Here is a 21,486-nt window from a genome sequence, read left to right as displayed (position 1 = left end):
TGCAGAAACATACAGCAACTTTTCCAAGATCACATAGCTGGGGAGCCCTTATCCGGTGTGTTTATATTGTCTTTTCTACAGTTCAACACAGTTCACTGCAAAAGCATTTGTGGCGGTATGCACATAGAAGTTCATCCAGAATAAAATTAAGGAGTGTAGCAAAGGGGAAGACCAGGAGGCAGGGATTATGGTCCCAGTGGATTGTGGGAGGTCTTCTGAAGGAAGGGTGAAAGATAACACCAGTCCATTACTCAGCCCAGAAACACTCATTCATTCAGCAGTATTTATTGAGTGTCTACTGTGTGCCAGGTATTCTGCTACGTACTACATATACAATTGACTGCACAGGGTTTGCATTTTAGTAGGAGATAAAAACTAATCTAAAATAGGCAAATAGGGCTTCCCTGGTCGCGCAGTGGTTGAGAGTCTGCCTGCCGATGCAGGGGACGCGGGTTCGTGCCCCTGTCCGGGAAGATCCCACATGCCGCAGAGCGGCTGGGCCCGTGAGCCATGGCCGCTGAGCCTGCGCGTCCGGAGCCTGTGCTCCGCAACGGGAGAGGCCACAACAGTGAGAGGCCCGTGCACCGCAATAAATAAATAAATAAGTAAATAAATAAAATATGCAAATATATAAAATTACATCAGGTCATTGGAAGTATAGTGAAGGAAATAACCCGTGCGATGAGATAGAGAACAGCTAGAGGTACTTGGGAGGATCTACTTTAAGATGAGGTGGACAGAGCAGGTCTCTCTGAGGAAATAGTATTTAAGATGAGACTTAAAGCATTAAATTGAAGCAAAGAGTGTTAGAACTGGGGAGCAAAGGCAAATTAAAATGATACCTTTTCTCATTCAGATTGGGAAAGATTAAAAAACCTGAAAATCACCAAGTTTTGGTGGTGGTGTATGAAAAAGAAAATGCTCACAGCCAGTATAAGTCTAGACAACTACTCTAGAGAGCAATTTGGCAAAATCTCTCAAATGTGAAAACAATTTTGTATATATACTCTAGACCAGTTATTCTTAAAAGAAGTCTAATAACAATGTACCTCCTTATACTAAGATGTCATAAAAATTTTCTATCATAAGTTTAACAGTTGCAAAGGATGGGATTTCCCACATATTGTAAATATTGACATTTAAACATAAAACTATTTTATCATTCCTTCATGTATGTCCAATGAAATTGAAGTCCCATAGCAATTTGACACATGACATCATCCATCTAAAAACTACATGCACAGGCTCTTTAACAATCAGAAATTTTACATCATTCCTTTTTCTACTTGAACTCAGATTTCTATCCACTGAGTTTAATCCTTTATCTTGAAGGTCTTTTATTGATTACTATACCATATTTCTTAGCAACAAAAAATATTGGTATAAATTAAATATATATATGTGTGTGTGTATATATGTGTGTGTGTACATATATATCTACTATGACCATAGGCCAAGTGTTAGAAAATTTCTTCTGAATTATTATTTTAATTATTGGTAATATGTAATCAATAAAACAATATAAATATACTACAAATTTTTATAATTACTAAACTGGAAAGGTAAATTTTTATAGAAGGGTATCTCTTAATAGAAGAGCTTAATTTTTTTCTTCCATAAGTTCAATAAGTTCATGTATCTAAGGATGATTATTACTACAATGAAGCTAACAGTAAAATGAAGAGAAGGAATTGGGCCATGGTAATTAGTGTAGAGGAAGTACTTATAAAGATGTTAGTGTTTTTTAAGTGCATTAGATATAGTAGAATCTCCAATATTCCTTTTTCAAGTTTATCTAAATATTATATACTGCTTAGATGAAATTTAAAAATGAATATAGATTTATGATTTTCAAAAATATGTTGGCAAAAGAATGAAAATGTTTCCTATATGAGTCTGATTGAGGGTTCAAGAAGATAAAAAACACTCACTATGACCAATATGTACTCCTTTTACTTGAAGATGTAGCTTTGATCTATTGGAAGTAAAGGTGAAATTTTCACCATTAATCTACTTTCTGTCTCAATAGGTTTGCCTCTTCTGAATATTTCATATAAGTAGAATTATATGTGGTCTTTTGTAACACTTCTTTCACTTAGCATAGTGTTTTCAAGGGTAATCCATTTGAAACATGTACCAGTATTTCATTTCTTTTTACTCCTTTAATTGTTGAATAATATTCCATTATGTGGATATACCACATTTTGTTTATCTATTCATCAGTTGGATTGTTTCCACCTTTTGGCTATTATGAATAATGCTATTATAAAAATATACAAGTATTTTTTTGAATACCTGTTTTTAATTTTCTTGAGTGTATATCTAGGAGTGGAATTGCCGGGACTATGATAATTCTCTGTTTAAACGTTTGAGAAACTGCCAAGCAGTTTTCCAAAGTATCTGCACCATTTTATATTCCAACCAGCATGTGTGATAGTTCCAGTTTCTCCACATCCTAGCCAGCAGTTGTTATTATCTGACTTTTTGATTATAGCCATCCTAATGGGTGTGAAGTGCTTCACTGTAGGTATCTTGAGGGTTTTGTGGGGGGTTTTTTGGCATTTCCTTCACAGCTAATAATGTCAAGCATCTTTTCACGTGCTTATTGGCCATTTATCTGCTTTGAAGAAACGTCTATTCAGATCCTTTTTCTGTTCTTCAAATAGGTTATCTTTTTAAATTATTGAGTTATAAGAGTTTTTTATATATTCTAGATGCATATCCCTTATCAGATATATGATTTGCAAATATTTTCTCCCCTTCTACAGGTTGCCTTTTCACTTTCTTGATAGTGTCCTTTGAAGCATAGAAGTTTACAGTTTTGATGAGGTCTAATTTATCTATTTTTTCTTTTGTTGCTTGTGCTTTGGTGTCATATTTAAGAATCCATTGCCAAATTTGAGGCCATGCAGATTTGCCCCTATTTTTTCTTCTAAGAGTTTTATAGTTTAGCTCTTATAGGACTTTGATTCATTTTGAGTTCATTTTTGTATGTGGTGTGTTATAAGGGTCCAATTTGCCTTTATATGTGACTGTGCATCCCAGCATCATTTGTTGAAAAGACTGTTCTTTCCCCATTGAATGATGTTGGCACCGTTGTCAAAAATCAGTTGACCAATGACACACAGGTTTATTTCTGGACTTTTTGTTCCATTAATATATATGTGTATCCTTATGCAAGTACCACATTGTCTTGATTACTGTTGCTTTGTAGTGAGTTTTGAGATCAGAAAGTATGGGTCTTCCCACATTGTTGTTCTTTTTCAAGATTGTTCTGGCAATTCTGGATACCTGGTATTTCCATATGAATTTTAGGATCAGCTTGTCAACTTCAACAAAGAAATCAGCTGTGATTCTAATAGGGATAGCATTGATTCTACAGATGACTACAACTGATTTTTGTATATTCATCTTGCATTTTGCAACCTTGCTAAACTTATTAGTTCTAATAGTATTTCGGTGGGTTTCCTAGATTTTCTTATAAATAAGGTCATGTTATGTGTGTAGAGATAATTTTACTTCTTTTCTAATCTGGATGCTATCTATTATTTGTTGTTGTTGTTTATTGATAGCCTAACTGCCCTGACTAGAACCTTTAGTAATATTTTGAATAGAAGTGGTAAGAGTGGACATCCTTGTCTTGTTCAAAATCCTAGGGGGAAAGCATCTAGTTTTTCACCGTAAAGTATGATATTAGCTTGACTTTTCCGTAAACGTCCTTTATCAGGTTGAGGAAGTTCCCTTCAGTTCCTAATTTGTTGAGTGTTTTTATCATGAAGGGGTATTAGATTTTTTTCACATTTTTTTCCTGAGCCTATTGAGATGATATTGGTTTTTATTTTATTGATGTGATGTATGACATTAATTGATTTTCCCTAAGCTCATGTAAATCACACTAAGAGACAGTACAAACCTCATGCAACAAAAAGCATACACTTTATGTATATTGTTTGTCCCGGTCTCTTTTCAAAAACAGATTAACTTTTTTGGGTTGTGGAAAAGAAAACTGAAGGAGTAGCATAAATTGGGTACATTTTTGTGCAAGTGAAAATATTCCTTGTTTTCTTCTCAGTGATTAGCTACTCAGTAATTTGAAATTGTTTTTAAAACTTGTGATTTGCTTTACTTTTTCTAGTTGATGATCCAGATCTTTTCAAGCAATCACCATGAAATTTCTATTTTGAACTACAACACTTTAATCAATTTTTGTTTAGGTTTTAGTTCAAAGCAATTGAATAAATAGGAAGTAAAAATGCACTCGTGGGCCTTTTTAAAATCAACTGTGCACTTTGAGCATGAAAGCACCACTTTTATTTGTGCTACTTTGGGCATAAATAGTGATGATGTACTTCCCTTTTTTTCTGCATTTAAGGGTCCACCCAGAAGTCTGCAACTATATTGAGTCCCGGAAATGTTCTCATTCTCGTCTCTTGCCTGTGATATAATCTCTTAGCATAGTTGGTTCAAGAATAATGTTAAGTAGACCCAGATCATGTGTTTGGGCCCGTTAAAGGCAACGTATCTTCTCTGTTTCCCGAGAACAAATTGCAACCCAGGTTCCAGCCACCTGGCACCTTTTTGCCGTTGCTCACCAAGTGCCATGAGCTGGGAAATGTGGGCAGTTGAATGCAGTCAGTCCCTGTCACTGAAAAACTGACCACAGAGGGTGTGTTTCAGGAAGAGTCATCTTCATTGAACAAAGGACAGTATGTGGTTACTTTAGGTTCTTAAATTTAACTGGAATATATTTGGTTAAGGTAAAACTGTTATTTTAAAAATATATTACTGAGGCTTCACAACGGTGCTTTTAGGGATTAAAATAGTCTGAACAGTCTATAATTTCAGGGTTTCTAAGATCCACATAGAATTAGCGTATCCAGCTAGATATAAAAATGAGACATAATACAACACCCAATGTTTTTTCCTTTCTTTTTTTTAATTGGTATCTTACCATCCCATGTGCTTTTGTTTTTGTTTTGAAAGAAAAAGAAAGTATGATTATTAGAACAGTATCCTACAACCCTTTCTGAAGGAGAAGATACTTTTTTTGGTCTTTAGAAGCAATTACACCACATTTTAAAAGGCACAAAGTGATGTTTCCTTAGACTGTGTTGTACTTGTGAGGCAGAATAGAAAAAGAGCTAAAAGTCTAATTCTGGAGTTAGACTAAATTCTCTGCGTTTCAGTATTTCCCATCTCTTAAATGGAAAAATTAAATGAGATAACACAGGTAAAAAACTTAGAATAGTGACTGGCAAATAAGTGCTCATTAAATGTGAACTATCTGTGGTAGTAGACGTAAGTACACTATTAGAACATTAGGACTGAACCAAAATGAAGTTAATATAATTAGTCACTAGTAACTAATATAGTTTACTTATTAGTATATATCAGAGTTCATAATCTAAACCCTTATTTCCATCCTCATGGGTAGCCATAAATTATCTACTTTCTTCAGAGAATTCCCATCATCAACTCACCTGCAAAAAAGGCCTAGGAGGGGAAAACAGAGCTCTGTTGGATTCTGAGTGTAGAATCTGTACATTTAAGAACACTTTTGGAAATTACAGGTGTTCATTTTTAGGCCACTTTGGCAGTTGAAGCCATAGGAATTATTTCTAGAAGGCTAAAGGAAAATCTGTACTGTGTTCTGAAAATTGACTACCTAGAAACTTTGGTGAAATACTAGATCTTTGGAAACTAGTGCTCAGATTACCTAGAACCACCATGCAAATAGCTGATAGATTTACATGGTGCTACTTCTTCCTCCCACCCTCCATGAGGCCTCTCTGCTCCCTGGGTTGGCAATCGTGAAAACCAAGTTGATCCATGGTAAAGTCTCCTGGTGGCCAAAAAGGAGCTGTGTGACGCTCTTCCTATCACATCCCATCTTCCATTTCTGTCACTTAGCAGATGGACTGTACTCTCACTTTCACTGCTGATAACCAGTCATTCTTACTTCCAATGAATTGCTTTCTTTCATGCACATACATCTTTCTTATACCCCTTCTATCAGATTTTGCCACTTAACTTCGGGAAAATTCTACCATGTTACCTTACTATTTATGGGAGTAAAACAAAAAAACCTTAATGAACACAGCTCTCCAGATTTCCTAGAGATACTTCTAATTAAAATACCCCACAACAAACCTACACCAGCAATCTTGACAGTGCTCTGAAGTACCTTTCAGATTCTCTACCAACGTTCAGCTCGTACAACTTAATTTGCCTTTTTTCAAGTACTGACATTCAAGATAATTTTAATATGTTTTATCTTATTTATTGTTATTCTACTTATAATATGAATACTATAATAATAATTTTCCTACATCTGTTTATTGAAGATATATAGGATTTCATCTCTGTTGTGGACTCATTGGCCTGAGAAAATATAGTCAGAGTTCTTAATAATATAATGGTGAATTATTAAAAGATTAGTACCTGCCTGTATTTTTCGTATTTGACTCCTAAATGCTTGTTTCTTATTATCAAGAGCAGAATGAAGTTTCTGTTTGGGCTGATAAAAAAGTTCTAGAGATGGATAATGGTGTTAATTGTGCAACGTTGTGAATGTATTTAGTGCCACTGAATTTATACACTTAAAAATGGTTAGGATGATAAATTTTATGTTGTGTATATTTTACCACAATAAAAAATATTATCCTGAGTTAGCCATAAAATGAAATAATAGCATTCTATTTGGGGCTCTGAGTGTGCACCAAGCAGTGACTTAGCCTCCTGCCACTCCTAAGAGCCCCTTCATTCTCACACTGGGGTGGAGAAAACACAGCTGTGTTTACTTTTCCAGCCCCATCTTCTATTTTGAAATATAACCTTTTTGCAAATGAGAGCCAAAGTCAAGTGACACAACTTTCTGCTCACCTCTTCAGTTTTCCAAACACTGTTTTTCTAGTGGAGTTCTGGGTTAGGTACAGCACACCTAGGTAACACTATCACTCAAATGCCCTCTGAGTGGAATTTAATTAGCCTACCTTCATAATTTCTGTACTCAACTTGGTATGATGCATTTCTCTTTCACTTGCATCTGTATGTGAAAACGTACAATTGTGTATTCACCAACCATAGTATTTTCAAGTGTGTGGACCATTCCACACATCAAATTCAATTTACAAAGAAACTAAGGCTTTTCTTAACTAGTATTTTTCTATTTCTTAAAGAATTATTCGTTTCCTGAGATTAGAAAGATGTTTATATGCAGTGTGAGCATGAGATCCTACTGATAATTGTCTTTGAATTCTGGCTATGAACATGACAATTTGAAGTGCATACTAAAAATTATGTATTTATGTTTTTACATAATAATGATAAAACAATGACAAAATATAAATTTTGCAGTTAAAAGAGCAGCAAAACAGATTAGCTTTCTGTCTTCAAACAACAACCTTAACATGAATTGATTAAATTCTAAATGTTCTTAAAAAGGTATATTATACTTAGGTTATACATTTATTAAATGTTCATTTCATCAAAGCACATGCCAAAAAAGCCAGCATATAGCTATTACTTAATATTTTTAGATTTACTTTCTTTTTGTATTTCCTACTAGTATCCTATGGTATTATTTCCATTCAATCAATATTATATAAGTATAAAACATTTGTTTTTATATCTAATTATAAACATCTAATGATATACATTTAAACATCTAGTTATATAAAAACAAATATATAGATTTATATTCTCTTACCAGCTTTAAAAATAGAAAAGTATTCCATTTTCTTTCTGATTATATATGCAGACAGTTGAAGTACTTTATTGTTTCACAAAATGAAAATCATTACAATGAAATTAATATTCAGTGTGCTGAGGAAATGTGCAAGATCACTTTTCATTGTTTTCCTTTGAAATTACCTAGAAAAAATATGATCTTGTTGCATTGCATTCTGAAGAAGTTGAATAGATATTTGAAATAAATAAAACTATGTAAATGGGAAGTTAAGTAGGTTCCAGTGTGACTAATAAGCGATATCAAATTCTTCAAAACTGTGGTGTGCGTAACAAGCTTGAAGAATTTGTGCACAAAAGCCTAAGCCATTGTGTAACCTTGGCGGTGATCAGATGCTGCAGTTTTCTAAGCTATTACATGTTTTATCCAGCTTGATAGATTTAACCTAGTAATAAGATGCTTAGCTGAACCGTTACTTTAAACGCTGTTTCTAGAGTGGCACAGTCTGTATTTTTGGAACTTCATCCTCTACTCCAGAAAACACTTGTCCATAGAGAAATTGTTAATTTTAAGTTCTTTAAAAAATAAAACAACCAGACAGGTAAACTTTAAAATTATTTCTCTTGATGATGACCTTTATATTGCAGTGGGAACATCAGATTCTAAGTCAGGAGACCCTGAGTACAAGTCTTTGTCAGTTCGTAGTGGTGTGACCTTAGATAATCACTAAACTCTGAGCCTCGGAAGATGAGAATAGAAACAATAGCTTCCCAATCAGATTTAGTGGCTTGTGAGGCTCAAGTGAAATAACGTATGTGAGACAACTTCAAAAACCATGTAAAGCACTAAGCAAATATTAATTGCCATTTTTCCAAGATTCTGATTAGAACTTTTCTGATCTCATAGATTTAACTGAATTATGAAACTGATAAAATCATACCCATAAGTTGTTTCATAGAGCATTACAGGACAGATAAGTTTTTTTTTTTTTTTTTGCGGTACGCGGGCCTCTCACTGTTGTGGCCTCTCCCGCTGCGGAGCACAGGCTCCGGACGCGCAGGCTCAGCGGCCATGGCTCACGGGCCCAGTCGCTCTGCGGCATGTGGGATCTTCCCGGACCGGGGCATGAACCCGTGTCCCCTGCATCGGCAGGCGGACTCCCAACCACTGCACCACCAGGGAAGCCCTACTTTGTTATGTTTTAAATTTCCAGATCATTTCATATCTGCATGACTTTGTTTTTGCTGGTTTGTTTCTATTTTTCGGTGTGTTTAAGATGCCTCTCTTTTTTACTGTACATGGAGTTGCTTTGGGAAGTAGAAATCGGTGGGGTCCTAACGTCCTAATACAGGGCACTGCTTTTCCTCACCTGCATCCTGAACCAATGGAGAAATAAGACCAAAGAGCCAGCAAACAGAGAAACAAGATGGCGTTCACCCTTTTGACTGATAGAGCCTAGGTTGGAGGAGGCAGCTTAGTGTAACAGCTAAAATGGACTTCCAGGGTCCCAATAACCCACGTCTAGACTGTGGGGAAAGTTTAAGCCAGCACAGCACGCACTCTTACCCAGGTTACTTGTCTCCCCTAGTCCAAGTAGAGAGAGAAGGAGAAAGAGACTTTCCCCAGGCCTCAGGATCTTGGGTGGTTCAATTTCCCCCATCTAGAAACATGGATCCTTGGCTATCTTCCACCAACCAGGTAACTCATTCTACCTCCTTGGGGAGGAGTAGGGGGTGGGCAGAAGGCCAGGGTGCTTAAAGAAAAATCCGTCTTTATGGAAACCAAAGAAGAAAGAGGCTTTTCTCTTTAACAGAGGTGAACAGAAACTAAATAAATGGCATTTACCTCCCCATCCCCTCTCCTACCCACCTCTTCAGCTGTCGTCTCTCAGGCTTTCCTCCCCTTACACTGCTTACCTAGTCCTGCTGCCCTGTACCCCATACCCCTGCCCCCAAGCACAGGCTCCCCTGCAGCTCTGTCAGACTGTACCACATAGTTGTGGAGAAATACTGGCTCCTAAGCAAGGCAGGTTGAAGCTGTAGACTGATTGCATCCCCCCCAAATTCTCATGTTGAAACTAATCTCCAGTGTGAGAGTATTTGGAGGCTGGGCCTTTGGGAGGTGATTAGGTCATGAGGGTAAAAGACCTCATAGATGAGATAAGGGCCCTTATAAAAGAGGCCCCAGGGAGCTCCTTGGACCCTTCTGCCATTTGATGTTACAGCAAAAAGAGGGCAGTCTGTGAGCCAGAAAGCAGGCCTTACCACACACTGAATCTGCCAGCACCTTCATCTTGGACTCCTCAGCGCCTCCAGAACCAAGAAAAACAAACTTCTGTTGTTTATAAGCTACCTAGTCTAAGCAGCCTGAACAGACTAAGACAGTTGATTAAGGGGAATTTGGAGTAGCTAAGGTTAGCTTCTGTCCTTCTCTCAGTGAAAGAAAGGTAGGTCTCTGGTAAAAATATTTCCCAAACGGTTTCATCTCTATTGTGGCAGGACCACATTGAGCTTCCTTTGGAAGACGTATTTGTGAAATGGTTCATTTGGCAAGTCAAGAACAACCCATCTCTTTCTTCAAGAAATAGATGTAGCTGGGGTCTCCAACTAGTTTTAAGTTCTGTCTGACGTGTATCACATGTCAGTGATATTGCGGAAAAGAGGTGGTAAAGTCTTATTAGGAGCAAACAAACAAATGCAGAAATCCAGGATTAACATAATATGAAGAAATTTAAATTACTTAGCCATTCACTAAACATGCATTGATCACCTGTCATGAGCCAGGCATTGCTCTGATTGCTAGGGAAATGGAGAGGAAATCTATTGTCGCTGGCTTTGAGCTGCCCATGGTTTTATGATGGTGACAGAGAATTCGATTCCACTATGATATATACTGTGAGAGAGGTATGCAGACTGTTAAGGGAACAACCGGACAGGGACATGGCCCAGGTTTGAGGAGTTAGTTGGGGAAATCTTTCTAAAAGAGTCCTGAAGTGCATCCTATAGGCAAGATGAAGGGAGTAGTAAAAGAGAGAAAGATGTCCGAATTTAGGCAAAAGTAATTGAAAATAAGACAAGGCTCGGAGCTAAAAAGAGAGCCTGGCGTGTTTGGATAACAGCAATCATTTAAATGGAGTAAAGAGCTTAGAGAACGGTAATAAAAGAAACTGGAGGGATGAGCAAGGCCAGATCATACCTTATATGCTATGATAAGGAGTTTGTGCTTTTCTCCAAAGACATTGAGGAGTTTTAAGCAAGGAAGAGCGTGGGTTTTAGACATCACCAGTGATAGGGAGAATGTAGTATAGGGGGCAGCTCTGGTAACACTCACAGCAGGAGGCCCTGGTGGCCTGCACTAAGAGAGTGACAGTGGACCTAAAGAGAAATGGATGGACTTGGGGAGACATTAAAAACATCAAAGTCAGTAGGACTCTGTCATTTACTGCATAGAGGAAGTGAGAGGGAAAGAGAAGTTGAAGATAATTCAGGTTTCTGTGTTGGGCAACTGTGTTAGTACCCTTCACCAATACAGAAAATATTTATTAGGAGAGCATTAGGTTTGGGGTAGACTTAGGGAAAAGATGAGAGCAAGGTTTAGAACACACTGAGTTAAGATCCCTGTTGAATATCTGAAAGAAAATGTATAATAGGGTTTGAACATATGGGTTAGGAGCTCTAGATAGAAAGCTGGGTTCGAGACTGGGGTGTGTGTGTGTGTGTGTGTGTGTGTGTGTATGTACACACACACGTATCAACATACTTATGTACTTTGGGTGGAAGAGTAGGGCAGTCGGCACCTTGGATATGGATAAGCTCATGCAGGGAAGCGTGTTGAGACTAAGAATAAAGGAACAGAAATGAGGCCCTGGAAAATACCATTTCAGAAATATGCAAAGAAACAGAAGGAAAAACTAACAAGTGTTACAGAAGCCAAGAAATAAAAACCCAAAGAGTCACCTGTTTTAAGTGCAACGAAGAGGTCCTGTAAGTTTAGCACTTCACGTCATCTTCTGAGTTCAGCAAAAGAGTGATTATGAGTAACCTTGGAGAAATCAGTGGCAGTGGAGGGGCAGAGATAGAGGCAGATGGCAGTGGGTGAGGAATGAAGCAGATAGCCAGTGTCAGCGATGGTCTCAGCCGGGCTGAGAAACAAAGTAGAAAGATAGTGTGGGAGGGGAGTTCAGTGGGTGAGATGTCAACGGGCCATATAGACTTGAGGAAAATTTTCTGTAAATGGTGAACTGATTATATGAAAGATGAGCAATTAGAGGAGCTTCTGACTGATGAAGCCATGTCCTTGAAGAGTGGGGACAAGATGAACGTGGAGCACCGGGGAAGGGTTCGCTTTGGGTAGGAGGAGGGCAACTTGCCCTCTGTGGCAGGAGGGAAGTACAGATGGGTTCAAATGTAGATAAGTCTTTTGGATACAGCAGGTAGAGGAGATCCTCAGCTGATGGTTCCTATTTTCTCTATTAAGTAGGAGGCTAACCACCTGCTGACAGCAAGGAGGAAGGTGATGATGTCGGGCGAGAGAAGAGAAGGGGTGAAATCCGTGCTGTAAAGAACGAACGGGGGAGGCTTACTGGGAAAATAGGACATGTCTGGACAGCTTAAGGTTAAAGATCACGAATTTTTATAAACTTTTTAAATGTTTTTTTAAAAAAATCACTGCAACAGCTCTTTGTATTTTCAAAACCAGTATGAAACAGGATCCCACATTGAATACACTGTTTCTTCCAGGTTCATTTCCTAAAATGCTCTTCTTTCCTCTTCCCACTGCTCCCCCACTCCAGTTGGCTAGTACAGAAGATTTTCTGGCTTTAGTGAAGCCACTTTTCCAAGAATACATGGAACAGATTACAGAAGCAAGTGACAGCCGGCTTGCTTCTCCTTCTTCACGTACAGTCAGCTGGAGTTCTGAAAAGAGGAAGTCAGGAGAACTTTTTTTCTTTTTTAAAGAAAGACGGGAGCATCAGGAAGCTTGAGCAGGTGGAAACACTGAGGAAAAGAGAAAGAAGAGAAAAGGGGAGCAAATAAGGAAACAAAAGAAATGAAAACTGAAATGATGTCATAAATCAGAAAGAAAAGGGAGCAAAGAAAATACCTGCTTTCTAACCTAGCCTCTTAGTTTGCTACCAAAATATGCAGTATCCTTGAACTAGGAGCCCAAGTCACATGGAACACAAAAGTTTTGAGTGACTTCAGCTCTCTTCTGCCTAATTTATCTGTATCAGCGGTAAAGTATTCTGGGCTTTCGTTTGTTTCTTTGGACCAACCCCTTAATTTAAAAATCAAGTCTAGGGTATCTGAGGAACAAGGGGACCAGATTCAGTGCCATTCGGAATATTTAATGGGTGCTTGTCATGTGCAGGTATGACTGTTCTGGATAGTGGGGATTGGCAGAAAACAGGAAATAGTCTCTTCCTTTGCAATATAATTTCTCCCAATTGAAAGGAGACTATTGCTTAGGACTTACGTAGGTGGAAGAGCCCAATCCTCTGGCTTTTATCAGCTAGCCGGACATTTATTGGCAAGTAACTTCTTAGAAGAAGTAAGAAGCTTGAGTGCTGCCTTAACTGTGCCATTACTTGTATCACCTTTTCCTAACCTCTTGTCCCCTGATGCTTCTGACTCAGATTTGCCCCCTACCCCACCCCCATTGAGACGCTGATGTAATGCAAGCAGATAGCAGCTGAAGCCAAAATAGAATGGATAGTTATCTGAGGAGATAAAGTGACGGTGTTCCCTGTTCAGGCTATTATTCAAGGGAACGTGTCTTTTATTTATAGACGTAGAATTTAAAGGCATAGACGGCCAGAGCTGGATATTACCTCTTCTTACTATAACTCGTTTCCTAGAAGTATGCTTGATACAGCTACCTTCTTTGCATGTAAATTGAATGTGATAGATGGGTGTTTTGTACTTGGTTTCATGTTCTTTTAATAGGTTCTGTTACTGTTGGGGTTAAGGCTGGTTTCTAAATTTCAATGCTTCAGTATTTTGCTTTTATAGGACACTATTTTATCTCTACTTATCTGAGACACGGGTTGCAGAAAAAGGCAGGAGGTTTTAAAAGATGCCAAATATAGGTGATGTTCATATTAATAAACTATTCATACTTTAGTCTGGTATGGCTAAGTAGATGAAGTCTCCAAATTGTTAGCACGTTTGCAAAGTTGGCTCCCCTTAATAGATTTCATGGCGGTTAGTGGAGCCTCTGTGCCAGGAAAAATGTAGTAGTCTGTTCTTAAACCTCCATTTCCTTGCTTCCAAACACCCAAGAGTGAGGTTCACAAGGATGCCACGAACCTTCTGTTGCTCTGGGAAAGTGACTTCATCTTTCTAAGACTTTACGAAAAAGTGTGATGTGCCTTGTACTCTTGGAGTGTGTTTTTTCCTAAGCTCTAAGATTTTACAGATTGAACCTCATGAATTTTTACAGCCCTTCTGCAAGAAAGGGAAGAATAGTGCCTATAAACCACTTTGAATTATTCGAAACAAAGATAATAGAATGTAAGGAACCCAAGATAAATCTGGCCAGCCCTTTTTTTTTTTCCCCGGTACGCGGGCCTCTCTCTCATTGCTGTGGCCTCTCCCGTTGCGGAGCACAGGCTCCGGACACGCAGGCTCAGCGGCCATGGCTCACAGGCCCAGCCGCTCCGCGCTATGTGGGATCTTCCCGGACCGGGGCACGAACCCGCGTCCCCTGCATCGGCAGGCAGACTCTCAACCCCTGCGCCACCACGGAAGCTCTGGCCAGCCCATTTTTAACAGGTTAACTGATGAACAAGAAATAATTTTTATGAAAACAGCTGATTAATTGTAAACTTTGTTTGTTGTCATGATACAGATAAGGAAATTTATTTTCTCCCTGAGATGAAAAAAGATTCTGACATGGTATACTCATGTTCACCGGTGTAAGGGCAAACGTTCATTTGAAAAAGAAGTATTAAAGCTAGATTATAGGAAGGAACTTACATTCAAGAATATTATCATAGCAGCATTTCTGTGAACAGGATTAATCACAAAAGTAACAAGTATGCTTTATGAACACAATATTTGAGGTATTATTTTTAAATTTGGCTATTAACCGTAAGGTTAATTGATTCTTTTCTTCCTGCTCCATTGTGGTTAACATACTCGTTCTTCCCTTTAAAGACCCATTGTATTATGCAAATGAAAAAAATTGAAAGACTTTGTGTCTAAGAGAGAAGGCTGCTTTTTGCAGGGGGACTCATGCACCTGTCTCAGCCTTCACCCCCCCACCTCTGCTGCCATTGGCTGCCAAGCTAGGGACTCAGTGATCAGGGTTAGTGGGTGTAGGGTCCTTGAATTTTGACTCCCATTTTCTTTGTGACTTACTCTTATTTTGTCTTATAATTTCTCCCCTTCCAACTCTCAGCATGCCAACAGCAGCTGCATCATGGCACTCACCCTTGCTGCCAAGAGGGCAGGCAGCCTCCTTGGAGACTGGAACGTGGCACTCTAGCCAACGGTTAAGAAATAGACACTGGAGTAAGACATATAGCACCGCTGATGCTCAGAGCCTTCTAGGAGGCATTTAGTGGAACACTGTGTCCACAGTGTTTTTTAACTTAATTTAAATTTTGGAAACTTTTTATTATGGAAAGTCTTCAAACATATACCAAGGTAGAAAGAATACTGTAGTACATGCCCACATACCTTCCTATCTCTCCCTTTCACCCATGATCAACTCATAGACAATCTTGTTTCACTGTCCATGGTGTTTTCCCCATGGTTTATCCAGGCTACTGGTAGATTCATTTCCAGGGATAAATATCTCTTAAGTTATAGTTCCTTTTCCATCCTTCCTCAGTCTAATATCTATCACCTTAATGATTTTCTCAATCCTTTCTTCCTAAAGGTAAAAGCTAGTAGAGTCGATTTTCCTTCTAAATTAAGCCAAGATGCTATGTTAGTAACTGTCATATTTTCCAGTACTGTCCCCTAAATTTTCGAGGCTTTGTTCATCCAGTCAGCCAGTCTACCCAAAGCATGGCTGAAAGGTACAAGACCTTAGAACACAGAACTTTCAAGATCACTGAGTTTGATTCTCAGTTTTACCACAGACTAGCTAGCTGTGTAACCTGAGACAACTTCCTTAACCTTTCTGTGCCTCAGTGTTCTCTTGTTTTTTAACATGAGACTAGTAATAGGACACGCCCTACAGTGCTGTTGCAGGACTTAAATGAGTTCATATACTTAGACCGCTTAGATGGAGCCTGGCACAAAGTGTTCAGTGTACGCTAGCTGCTGTCACCATCACCACCATCATCATCATTTTTTGCCCCTCACCACTCATTTTACAGAATAGAGAACTGAGGCCCAGGTGGATGAAGCAGCCCCCTTCTGCTTATGGCATATGGCAGTTTTATCAGGAGACCTTGAACAAGAAACCACATGGCTCAATTCCTTTATTATACTAGATATAGTCTTGTCCTCAAGGAATTATGCTCTGACAGACAAGAATGATTTGTAAAGGAAAGGGAAGAGCATTAATAAAAGCATGAACAAAGGAATAACCATTGCTGCCAGAGAGGTAAACCTTAGAAGTTGTATGTTTAGAAAGCAGAGTGCTCCGGGTTAACATACCTCCTTTTTAGTGGAGAAGGTGAGATTTTAAGAATGCTTTTGTTTAAGAAAGGAGATGATTTGGCTAATGAAACTGGCGAACATTCTGTACTCAAGGGAGAAAGAGAAGAAAGTTCAGGTATGGAATGCGATCAACAGATCTAGGGAACATTTGCCCATGAGATTAAGAGAGAAGACAAGATATAAGAAGAGAGGGGAAGGTAAGATTGTTTGAACCATCTGTGAATGTCAAAAAAACCCAAAAGAAATGGATGGATCCTAGACTTTATCTAAAGCCAAGAGGGGTCTGACATTACTAAATTTTTTATTTATCACTGACTTTTAACATGTGCTAAGCGTTATTCTACTTACTCATAAATTACTTACTACTTATATTACTTCATATAATTCTCATAACAATTCTATGAAATAGGTACTACTACTGATTTCCTAATACAGCTAAGGAAACAGACGCAGAGAAGTTGAATAACTTGTCCAAGGCCATTTGCTTATTAGTAGGCAGGATTTGTACCCAAGTAGTCTAGCTCTATGCTGTGTGTTTTTAAACACTCTGCCATGCTGGCCCATGGTAACCAAAGCCCTGGTGCATCTGTAATCTTTAAAACCAGTGTATAGTGATGCCCTTTAAAGAAGCTGGAATTGTGGCATCATTACTCACTGATACCTGTGCTCTCGGCTGACCCAGGGACACTTACTATTTAAATCCCAGTCAGGTTTCAGGAAGCAGATTCTATCCATTCATTGCCTGCATGGACCTGTCTAAAAAGCTTTGTCATCACCGGGTGAGGTTACATTTGTTCTAGTTGCCATCCTAAGAAAGGATTCTGGTATTTTATTTTCACATGAAGCTGTAAAACAACTCTTGATAGGGATGTGTTTGGTAACTCCATTCATCCAGAGTCATTTTACTACACAGGTATTTCTTGAGAGCCTCTGTTCTAGGTGTTGGGGGATGACTGTGAAGAGAGCAGTTCCTTCTCTACAGAATCTCTGTGTTTTCCTTTCTTAGGAGCTTCTTCTCTTTAGCATATAAACAGACATTGTTTCTCCCAACTTAAAAAAGAAAAAGAAAAATCAAGAGACAGCTCTCATGAGCCCACTTCCCTTTCCAGCTACTGGCCATCTCTTTTCCCGTTTACAGCATAATGTCTGGAAAACAGTCTGTTCTCGTATTTGTCTTCGCTTTCTCTCCCCCCGTCCTCTTTTAAACACACACCAAGCCGACTTTCTCCACCAGATTGCACTAGCTCCAGACTTGAGTTACATCCCTCTGCCTGCTAACAGCTCCACGTAGACGTCTGCTAGGCACGGGGAACATCCAAAACTGAACTCTTCACCTTCCTGTCCAAGCCCCATCCCTGTGAATGGAGAACCCATCCTTATTGCTCAGGCCAAAAACTTTGGCCTCATACTTGACTCCACTCTTGTTCTCACACCCCACCATCTATTCCATCAGCACACCCTATTGACTTTAACCTTTAAGTCTATCTAAAACACAACTGCTCTCTCTCACCTTTACTATCACATCGCTAATCCTCATCACCATCATCTCTCTTTCCCAGCTGGTCTTCCTACTTCCTTCCCTGGCCCTGTTACCCCTCACTGCCTGCTGTCAACCAAACAATTCTTTTAAGCCATCAGTCAGAATGTATCTCCTCTGCAAAAATATGTTCTTCAAAAATTTTTAATCCCACATGCAACAACATGGATGAATCTCATACATATAATGTTGAGTGGAAAAAGCTGCAAACAAAAATGTATGATTACCTTCATTTAAAATATAAAAACAGGTGACTCAATCTCTGTTGTTACAAGTCAGAATGGTCATCTAGGGGTCAGGGAGTTGACTGTGACTGAAAGAGAGCACCACTCTCTTTCTATGACCCGATAGAAATAGGGTCATTTCTATTTCCTGATCTGGGTAGTGGTTGCTCATAGGTGTTTCGCTGGTTAAAACTTAGCCAGCTAGGGCTTCCCTGGGGCGCAGTGGTTGAGAGTCTGCCTGCCGATGCAGGGGACGTGGGTTCGTGCCCCGGTCCAGGAAGATCCCACATGCCACGGAGCGGCTGGGCCCATGAGCCATGGCCGCTGAGCCTGTGCGTCCGGAGCCTGTGCTCCGCAACGGGAGAGGCCACAACAGTGAGAGACCCGCGTACCGCAAACAAAACAAAACAAAACAAAAAACTTAGCCAGGTATACACTTATGATGTACCCCATTTCTGTTTGTATTTTGCACTTCCATAAAAAGTTTTACAAAATTGTTATTTCTTACACAGAAAATCATTCTCCTCTAGACTTAGAGATAGGAATTTATCCGCATTTATAGCCATTATAATATAAGCCCTATTCAGGCAAAAGTCTTGTCTGCTTTCATTTATTCAACAAATATTTACTGAACGCTAGACACTCATCCTGGCATTTGGGATATAGCAGTGAACATGAGAGACAAAAACTCCTTAAGCTTCTGAGGGATGATAATCAGAATAAATTATATACCATTATAACCAGGTGCCAAGGACTATGGAGAGGACAGAAGCAGGAGAGGCAGGCAGGGAATGCTGGAGTGGACGAGGTGAGGTGGCAGGAAACAGTCTAATGAAACAGTCAGGAAAGGCCTTACTGAGAAGGTGACATTTGGGCCACCACTGGAAAGGAGGGGAGGGAAAGAGCCCTGTGTTTATGTGGGAGAAGAACCTCTTGGGCGGAGGATCTGGAAAACAAAGGCCTGAGGCAGAAGCAGGCAGACTGCACGAGCCACGGCAAGGAGACAGTGGAACTAGAGGGGCCTGAGCAAGGGCAGACCAGCCGGGCTAAGGTCAGAGAAGTACCCGAGGCCAGATCACAATGGGCCTTGTAAAGACCCGGGAGTTTGATTCTGCATGAGACTGGGGGTGGGGTGGGGGAATAAATTTTTGCCTGACCTGGTTTGAGTTAGGTTTCAGCTGCTTGCAGTGGCAGGTTGTTCGTTCTCATTGCTGTAAATATACTTCTGTTTATTATCCATTCTACTATTGATGAATGGATACCAGCTCACTCTACCAGCTCAGGGCTTGCATTGAGTGCTACTATGAACACCCTAGTGCTGCATGTCTTTTGGTAAACTCCTGTATGCAAGACATACCAACTTTAAAGAAATTGAACAAGATGTTATCAATTCTTCTTATTTTAATAACTTACATAACATAGGATTTTACTTCCAGCGAAAGGCAGGTTATCAACCACTATGTACGGTACACATTAGAGGTAAATTCCCAAGTATGTATTAGGGTAAAGCAGCAACGTATGAAAGACAGAGAATACAAAGATAGGTAAAATAGATTATTTGCCCTCAAGGACCCTAGATTCTAGTTGGGGATAAGACATAAGCACGTGAAACAGCAACTAGCAAGGACATGTAAAGGAAATGCCAAATAATATCCTGGGCAGTTTGCCCCATAGTCATTCTCAAGTGAGCAAGGTCACTTTGAACTATGTTGATATAAGATTTCAGAGGGAAGCTGGGGATTCTGTGGAGCCTGAAAGCTGACATCAGATTTGGAAAAGCAGAGAATGACTTTGTGGACATTATCTGGGCTAGCGAAACAGCAAGAGGGCCCATTTGTATTGGAGGGGCCCGTAGATGGTCCATCTGAATAAGAGTAGGGCTTAGGATTCATTTTAAAACCGAGTAGAGGACTCGCCTGGTGGTGCACTGGTTAAGAATCCACCTGCCAATGCAGGGGACATGGGTTCAAGCCCTGGTCCGGGAAGATCCCATATGCCGCGGAGCAACTAAGCCCGTGCGCCACAACTCCTGAGCCTGTGCTCTAGAGCCGGCGAGCCACAACTACTGAGCCCGCGCGCCTAGAGCCCACGCTCCACAACAAGAGAAGCCACCGCAATGAGAAGCCCGTGCACCCCAACGAAGAGTAGCCCCCGCTCGCCGCAACTAGAGAAAGCCTGCTCACAGCAACAAAGACCCAACACAGCCAAAAATAAATTAATTAATTTAAAAAATAAATAAATAAAACCTAGTAGAGATATAGATGGATTTATTTCTCAAGTAAGTAAATAGCTGCGTTCTAATCTGGGAATGTTTATATATTCCACATTTCTCAATCACTTTGATATATTAATGCCACATTTTGATAACGCCATATAACCTCAAAGTCCATAAGGTCTAAATGACTTAAATATATATGTATTTTTAGATTGGCAAAGAAAACTCATCCAGTGTGACTGTAGCAGGCCCCGAGATGGAAAATAAGGCAGGCCAGACTCTGGAAAACAGCTCATTAATGGCCGAGCTTCTGAGCGACGTACCCTTCACCTTGGCCCCGCATGTGCTGGCCGTGCAGGGTACCATCAGTGACCTTCCCGACCACTTACTCTCCTATGATGTCAGCGAAAACTTATCAAGGTTTTGGTATGATTTCACTCTTGAAAACTCAGTGCTCTATGGTTCGTAATCTTTATGTCTGTTTGCACCTTAACAGCTTTAAGACAAAAGTTTGCCTGTTTTATTTAACCTGTGTGATGTTTTTTGACATTTCCCTGTTTAAAGGCCCTTAAAGGCCCTCAGAAAAGCAAGGATCATGAAGCAACTAATATTACATTCATTGCTCTATTTTTTTTAGAATAAAGCATATTTGTATAAAAAGTAAACTTAAGATCTACTACTTCCTTTTCCCCCTAATAATAAATACAAATATTAATTTATCAAGGTTTTATGAAAGGAGTAGATTCCGTCAACCGGTCTCTCAAAATACACCTCATATTTATCTTAGAAAAACTGTGAAAAAGAACTGAGGCATTTTTCTTAGTTACCACAAGAAACTGAAGTCTCCACTTAGAGGGAGTGTGATTTCTCTTCTCTGGTTTGGAAGAAACTTACTTAATGTTATCCCCTTTCTCCTTCCACTGTGTTTATTAGTGAATTCAGAAAAAAAGAAAAAAAGTTGGCAGTTAGCTTAATTTCTTCAGTCTTGATTTAGACATTGATGTGGAAATTTACAACTTTTCCTAGAAAGCAATGGTAGTTTGCTGATGTAAGAATGCTGTAAGAAGAATGCTCTGGATACTGTTTCTTTTGAATGACAGATTTTGGTTTCCTTAATCCCGTGGCAGTCTGTTCCGCCTTGATGGAGTCCTGAGTTCCTGCCTTTGGTTTTTGCTACTTCACGGTTTGCTTTCTCACCAGCTTTCCAA

General features: G+C 39.4%; 1 protein-coding gene across 1 annotated transcript in view; it reads left to right on the top strand.

The window, feature by feature from the left end:
* Window positions 1-21,227, top strand: part of UMAD1 (UBAP1-MVB12-associated (UMA) domain containing 1) — a 245,112-nt gene extending 223,885 nt beyond the window's left edge. The window contains exon 4 of the mRNA XM_065883931.1: window positions 20,490-21,227. Within this exon, the coding sequence (XP_065740003.1) occupies window positions 20,490-20,747 (258 nt within the window). The 3' untranslated portion in view covers window positions 20,748-21,227. The remainder of the gene's footprint in view (window positions 1-20,489) is intronic.
* Window positions 21,228-21,486: the final 259 nt, after the last annotated feature.

This window comes from Phocoena phocoena, chromosome 9, assembly GCF_963924675.1.
Source record: "Phocoena phocoena chromosome 9, mPhoPho1.1, whole genome shotgun sequence".
NCBI lineage: Eukaryota > Metazoa > Chordata > Mammalia > Artiodactyla > Phocoenidae > Phocoena > Phocoena phocoena.
The sequence above is the reverse complement of the archived record's forward strand: the minus strand, read 5'-3'. Positions and strand labels throughout refer to the sequence as shown.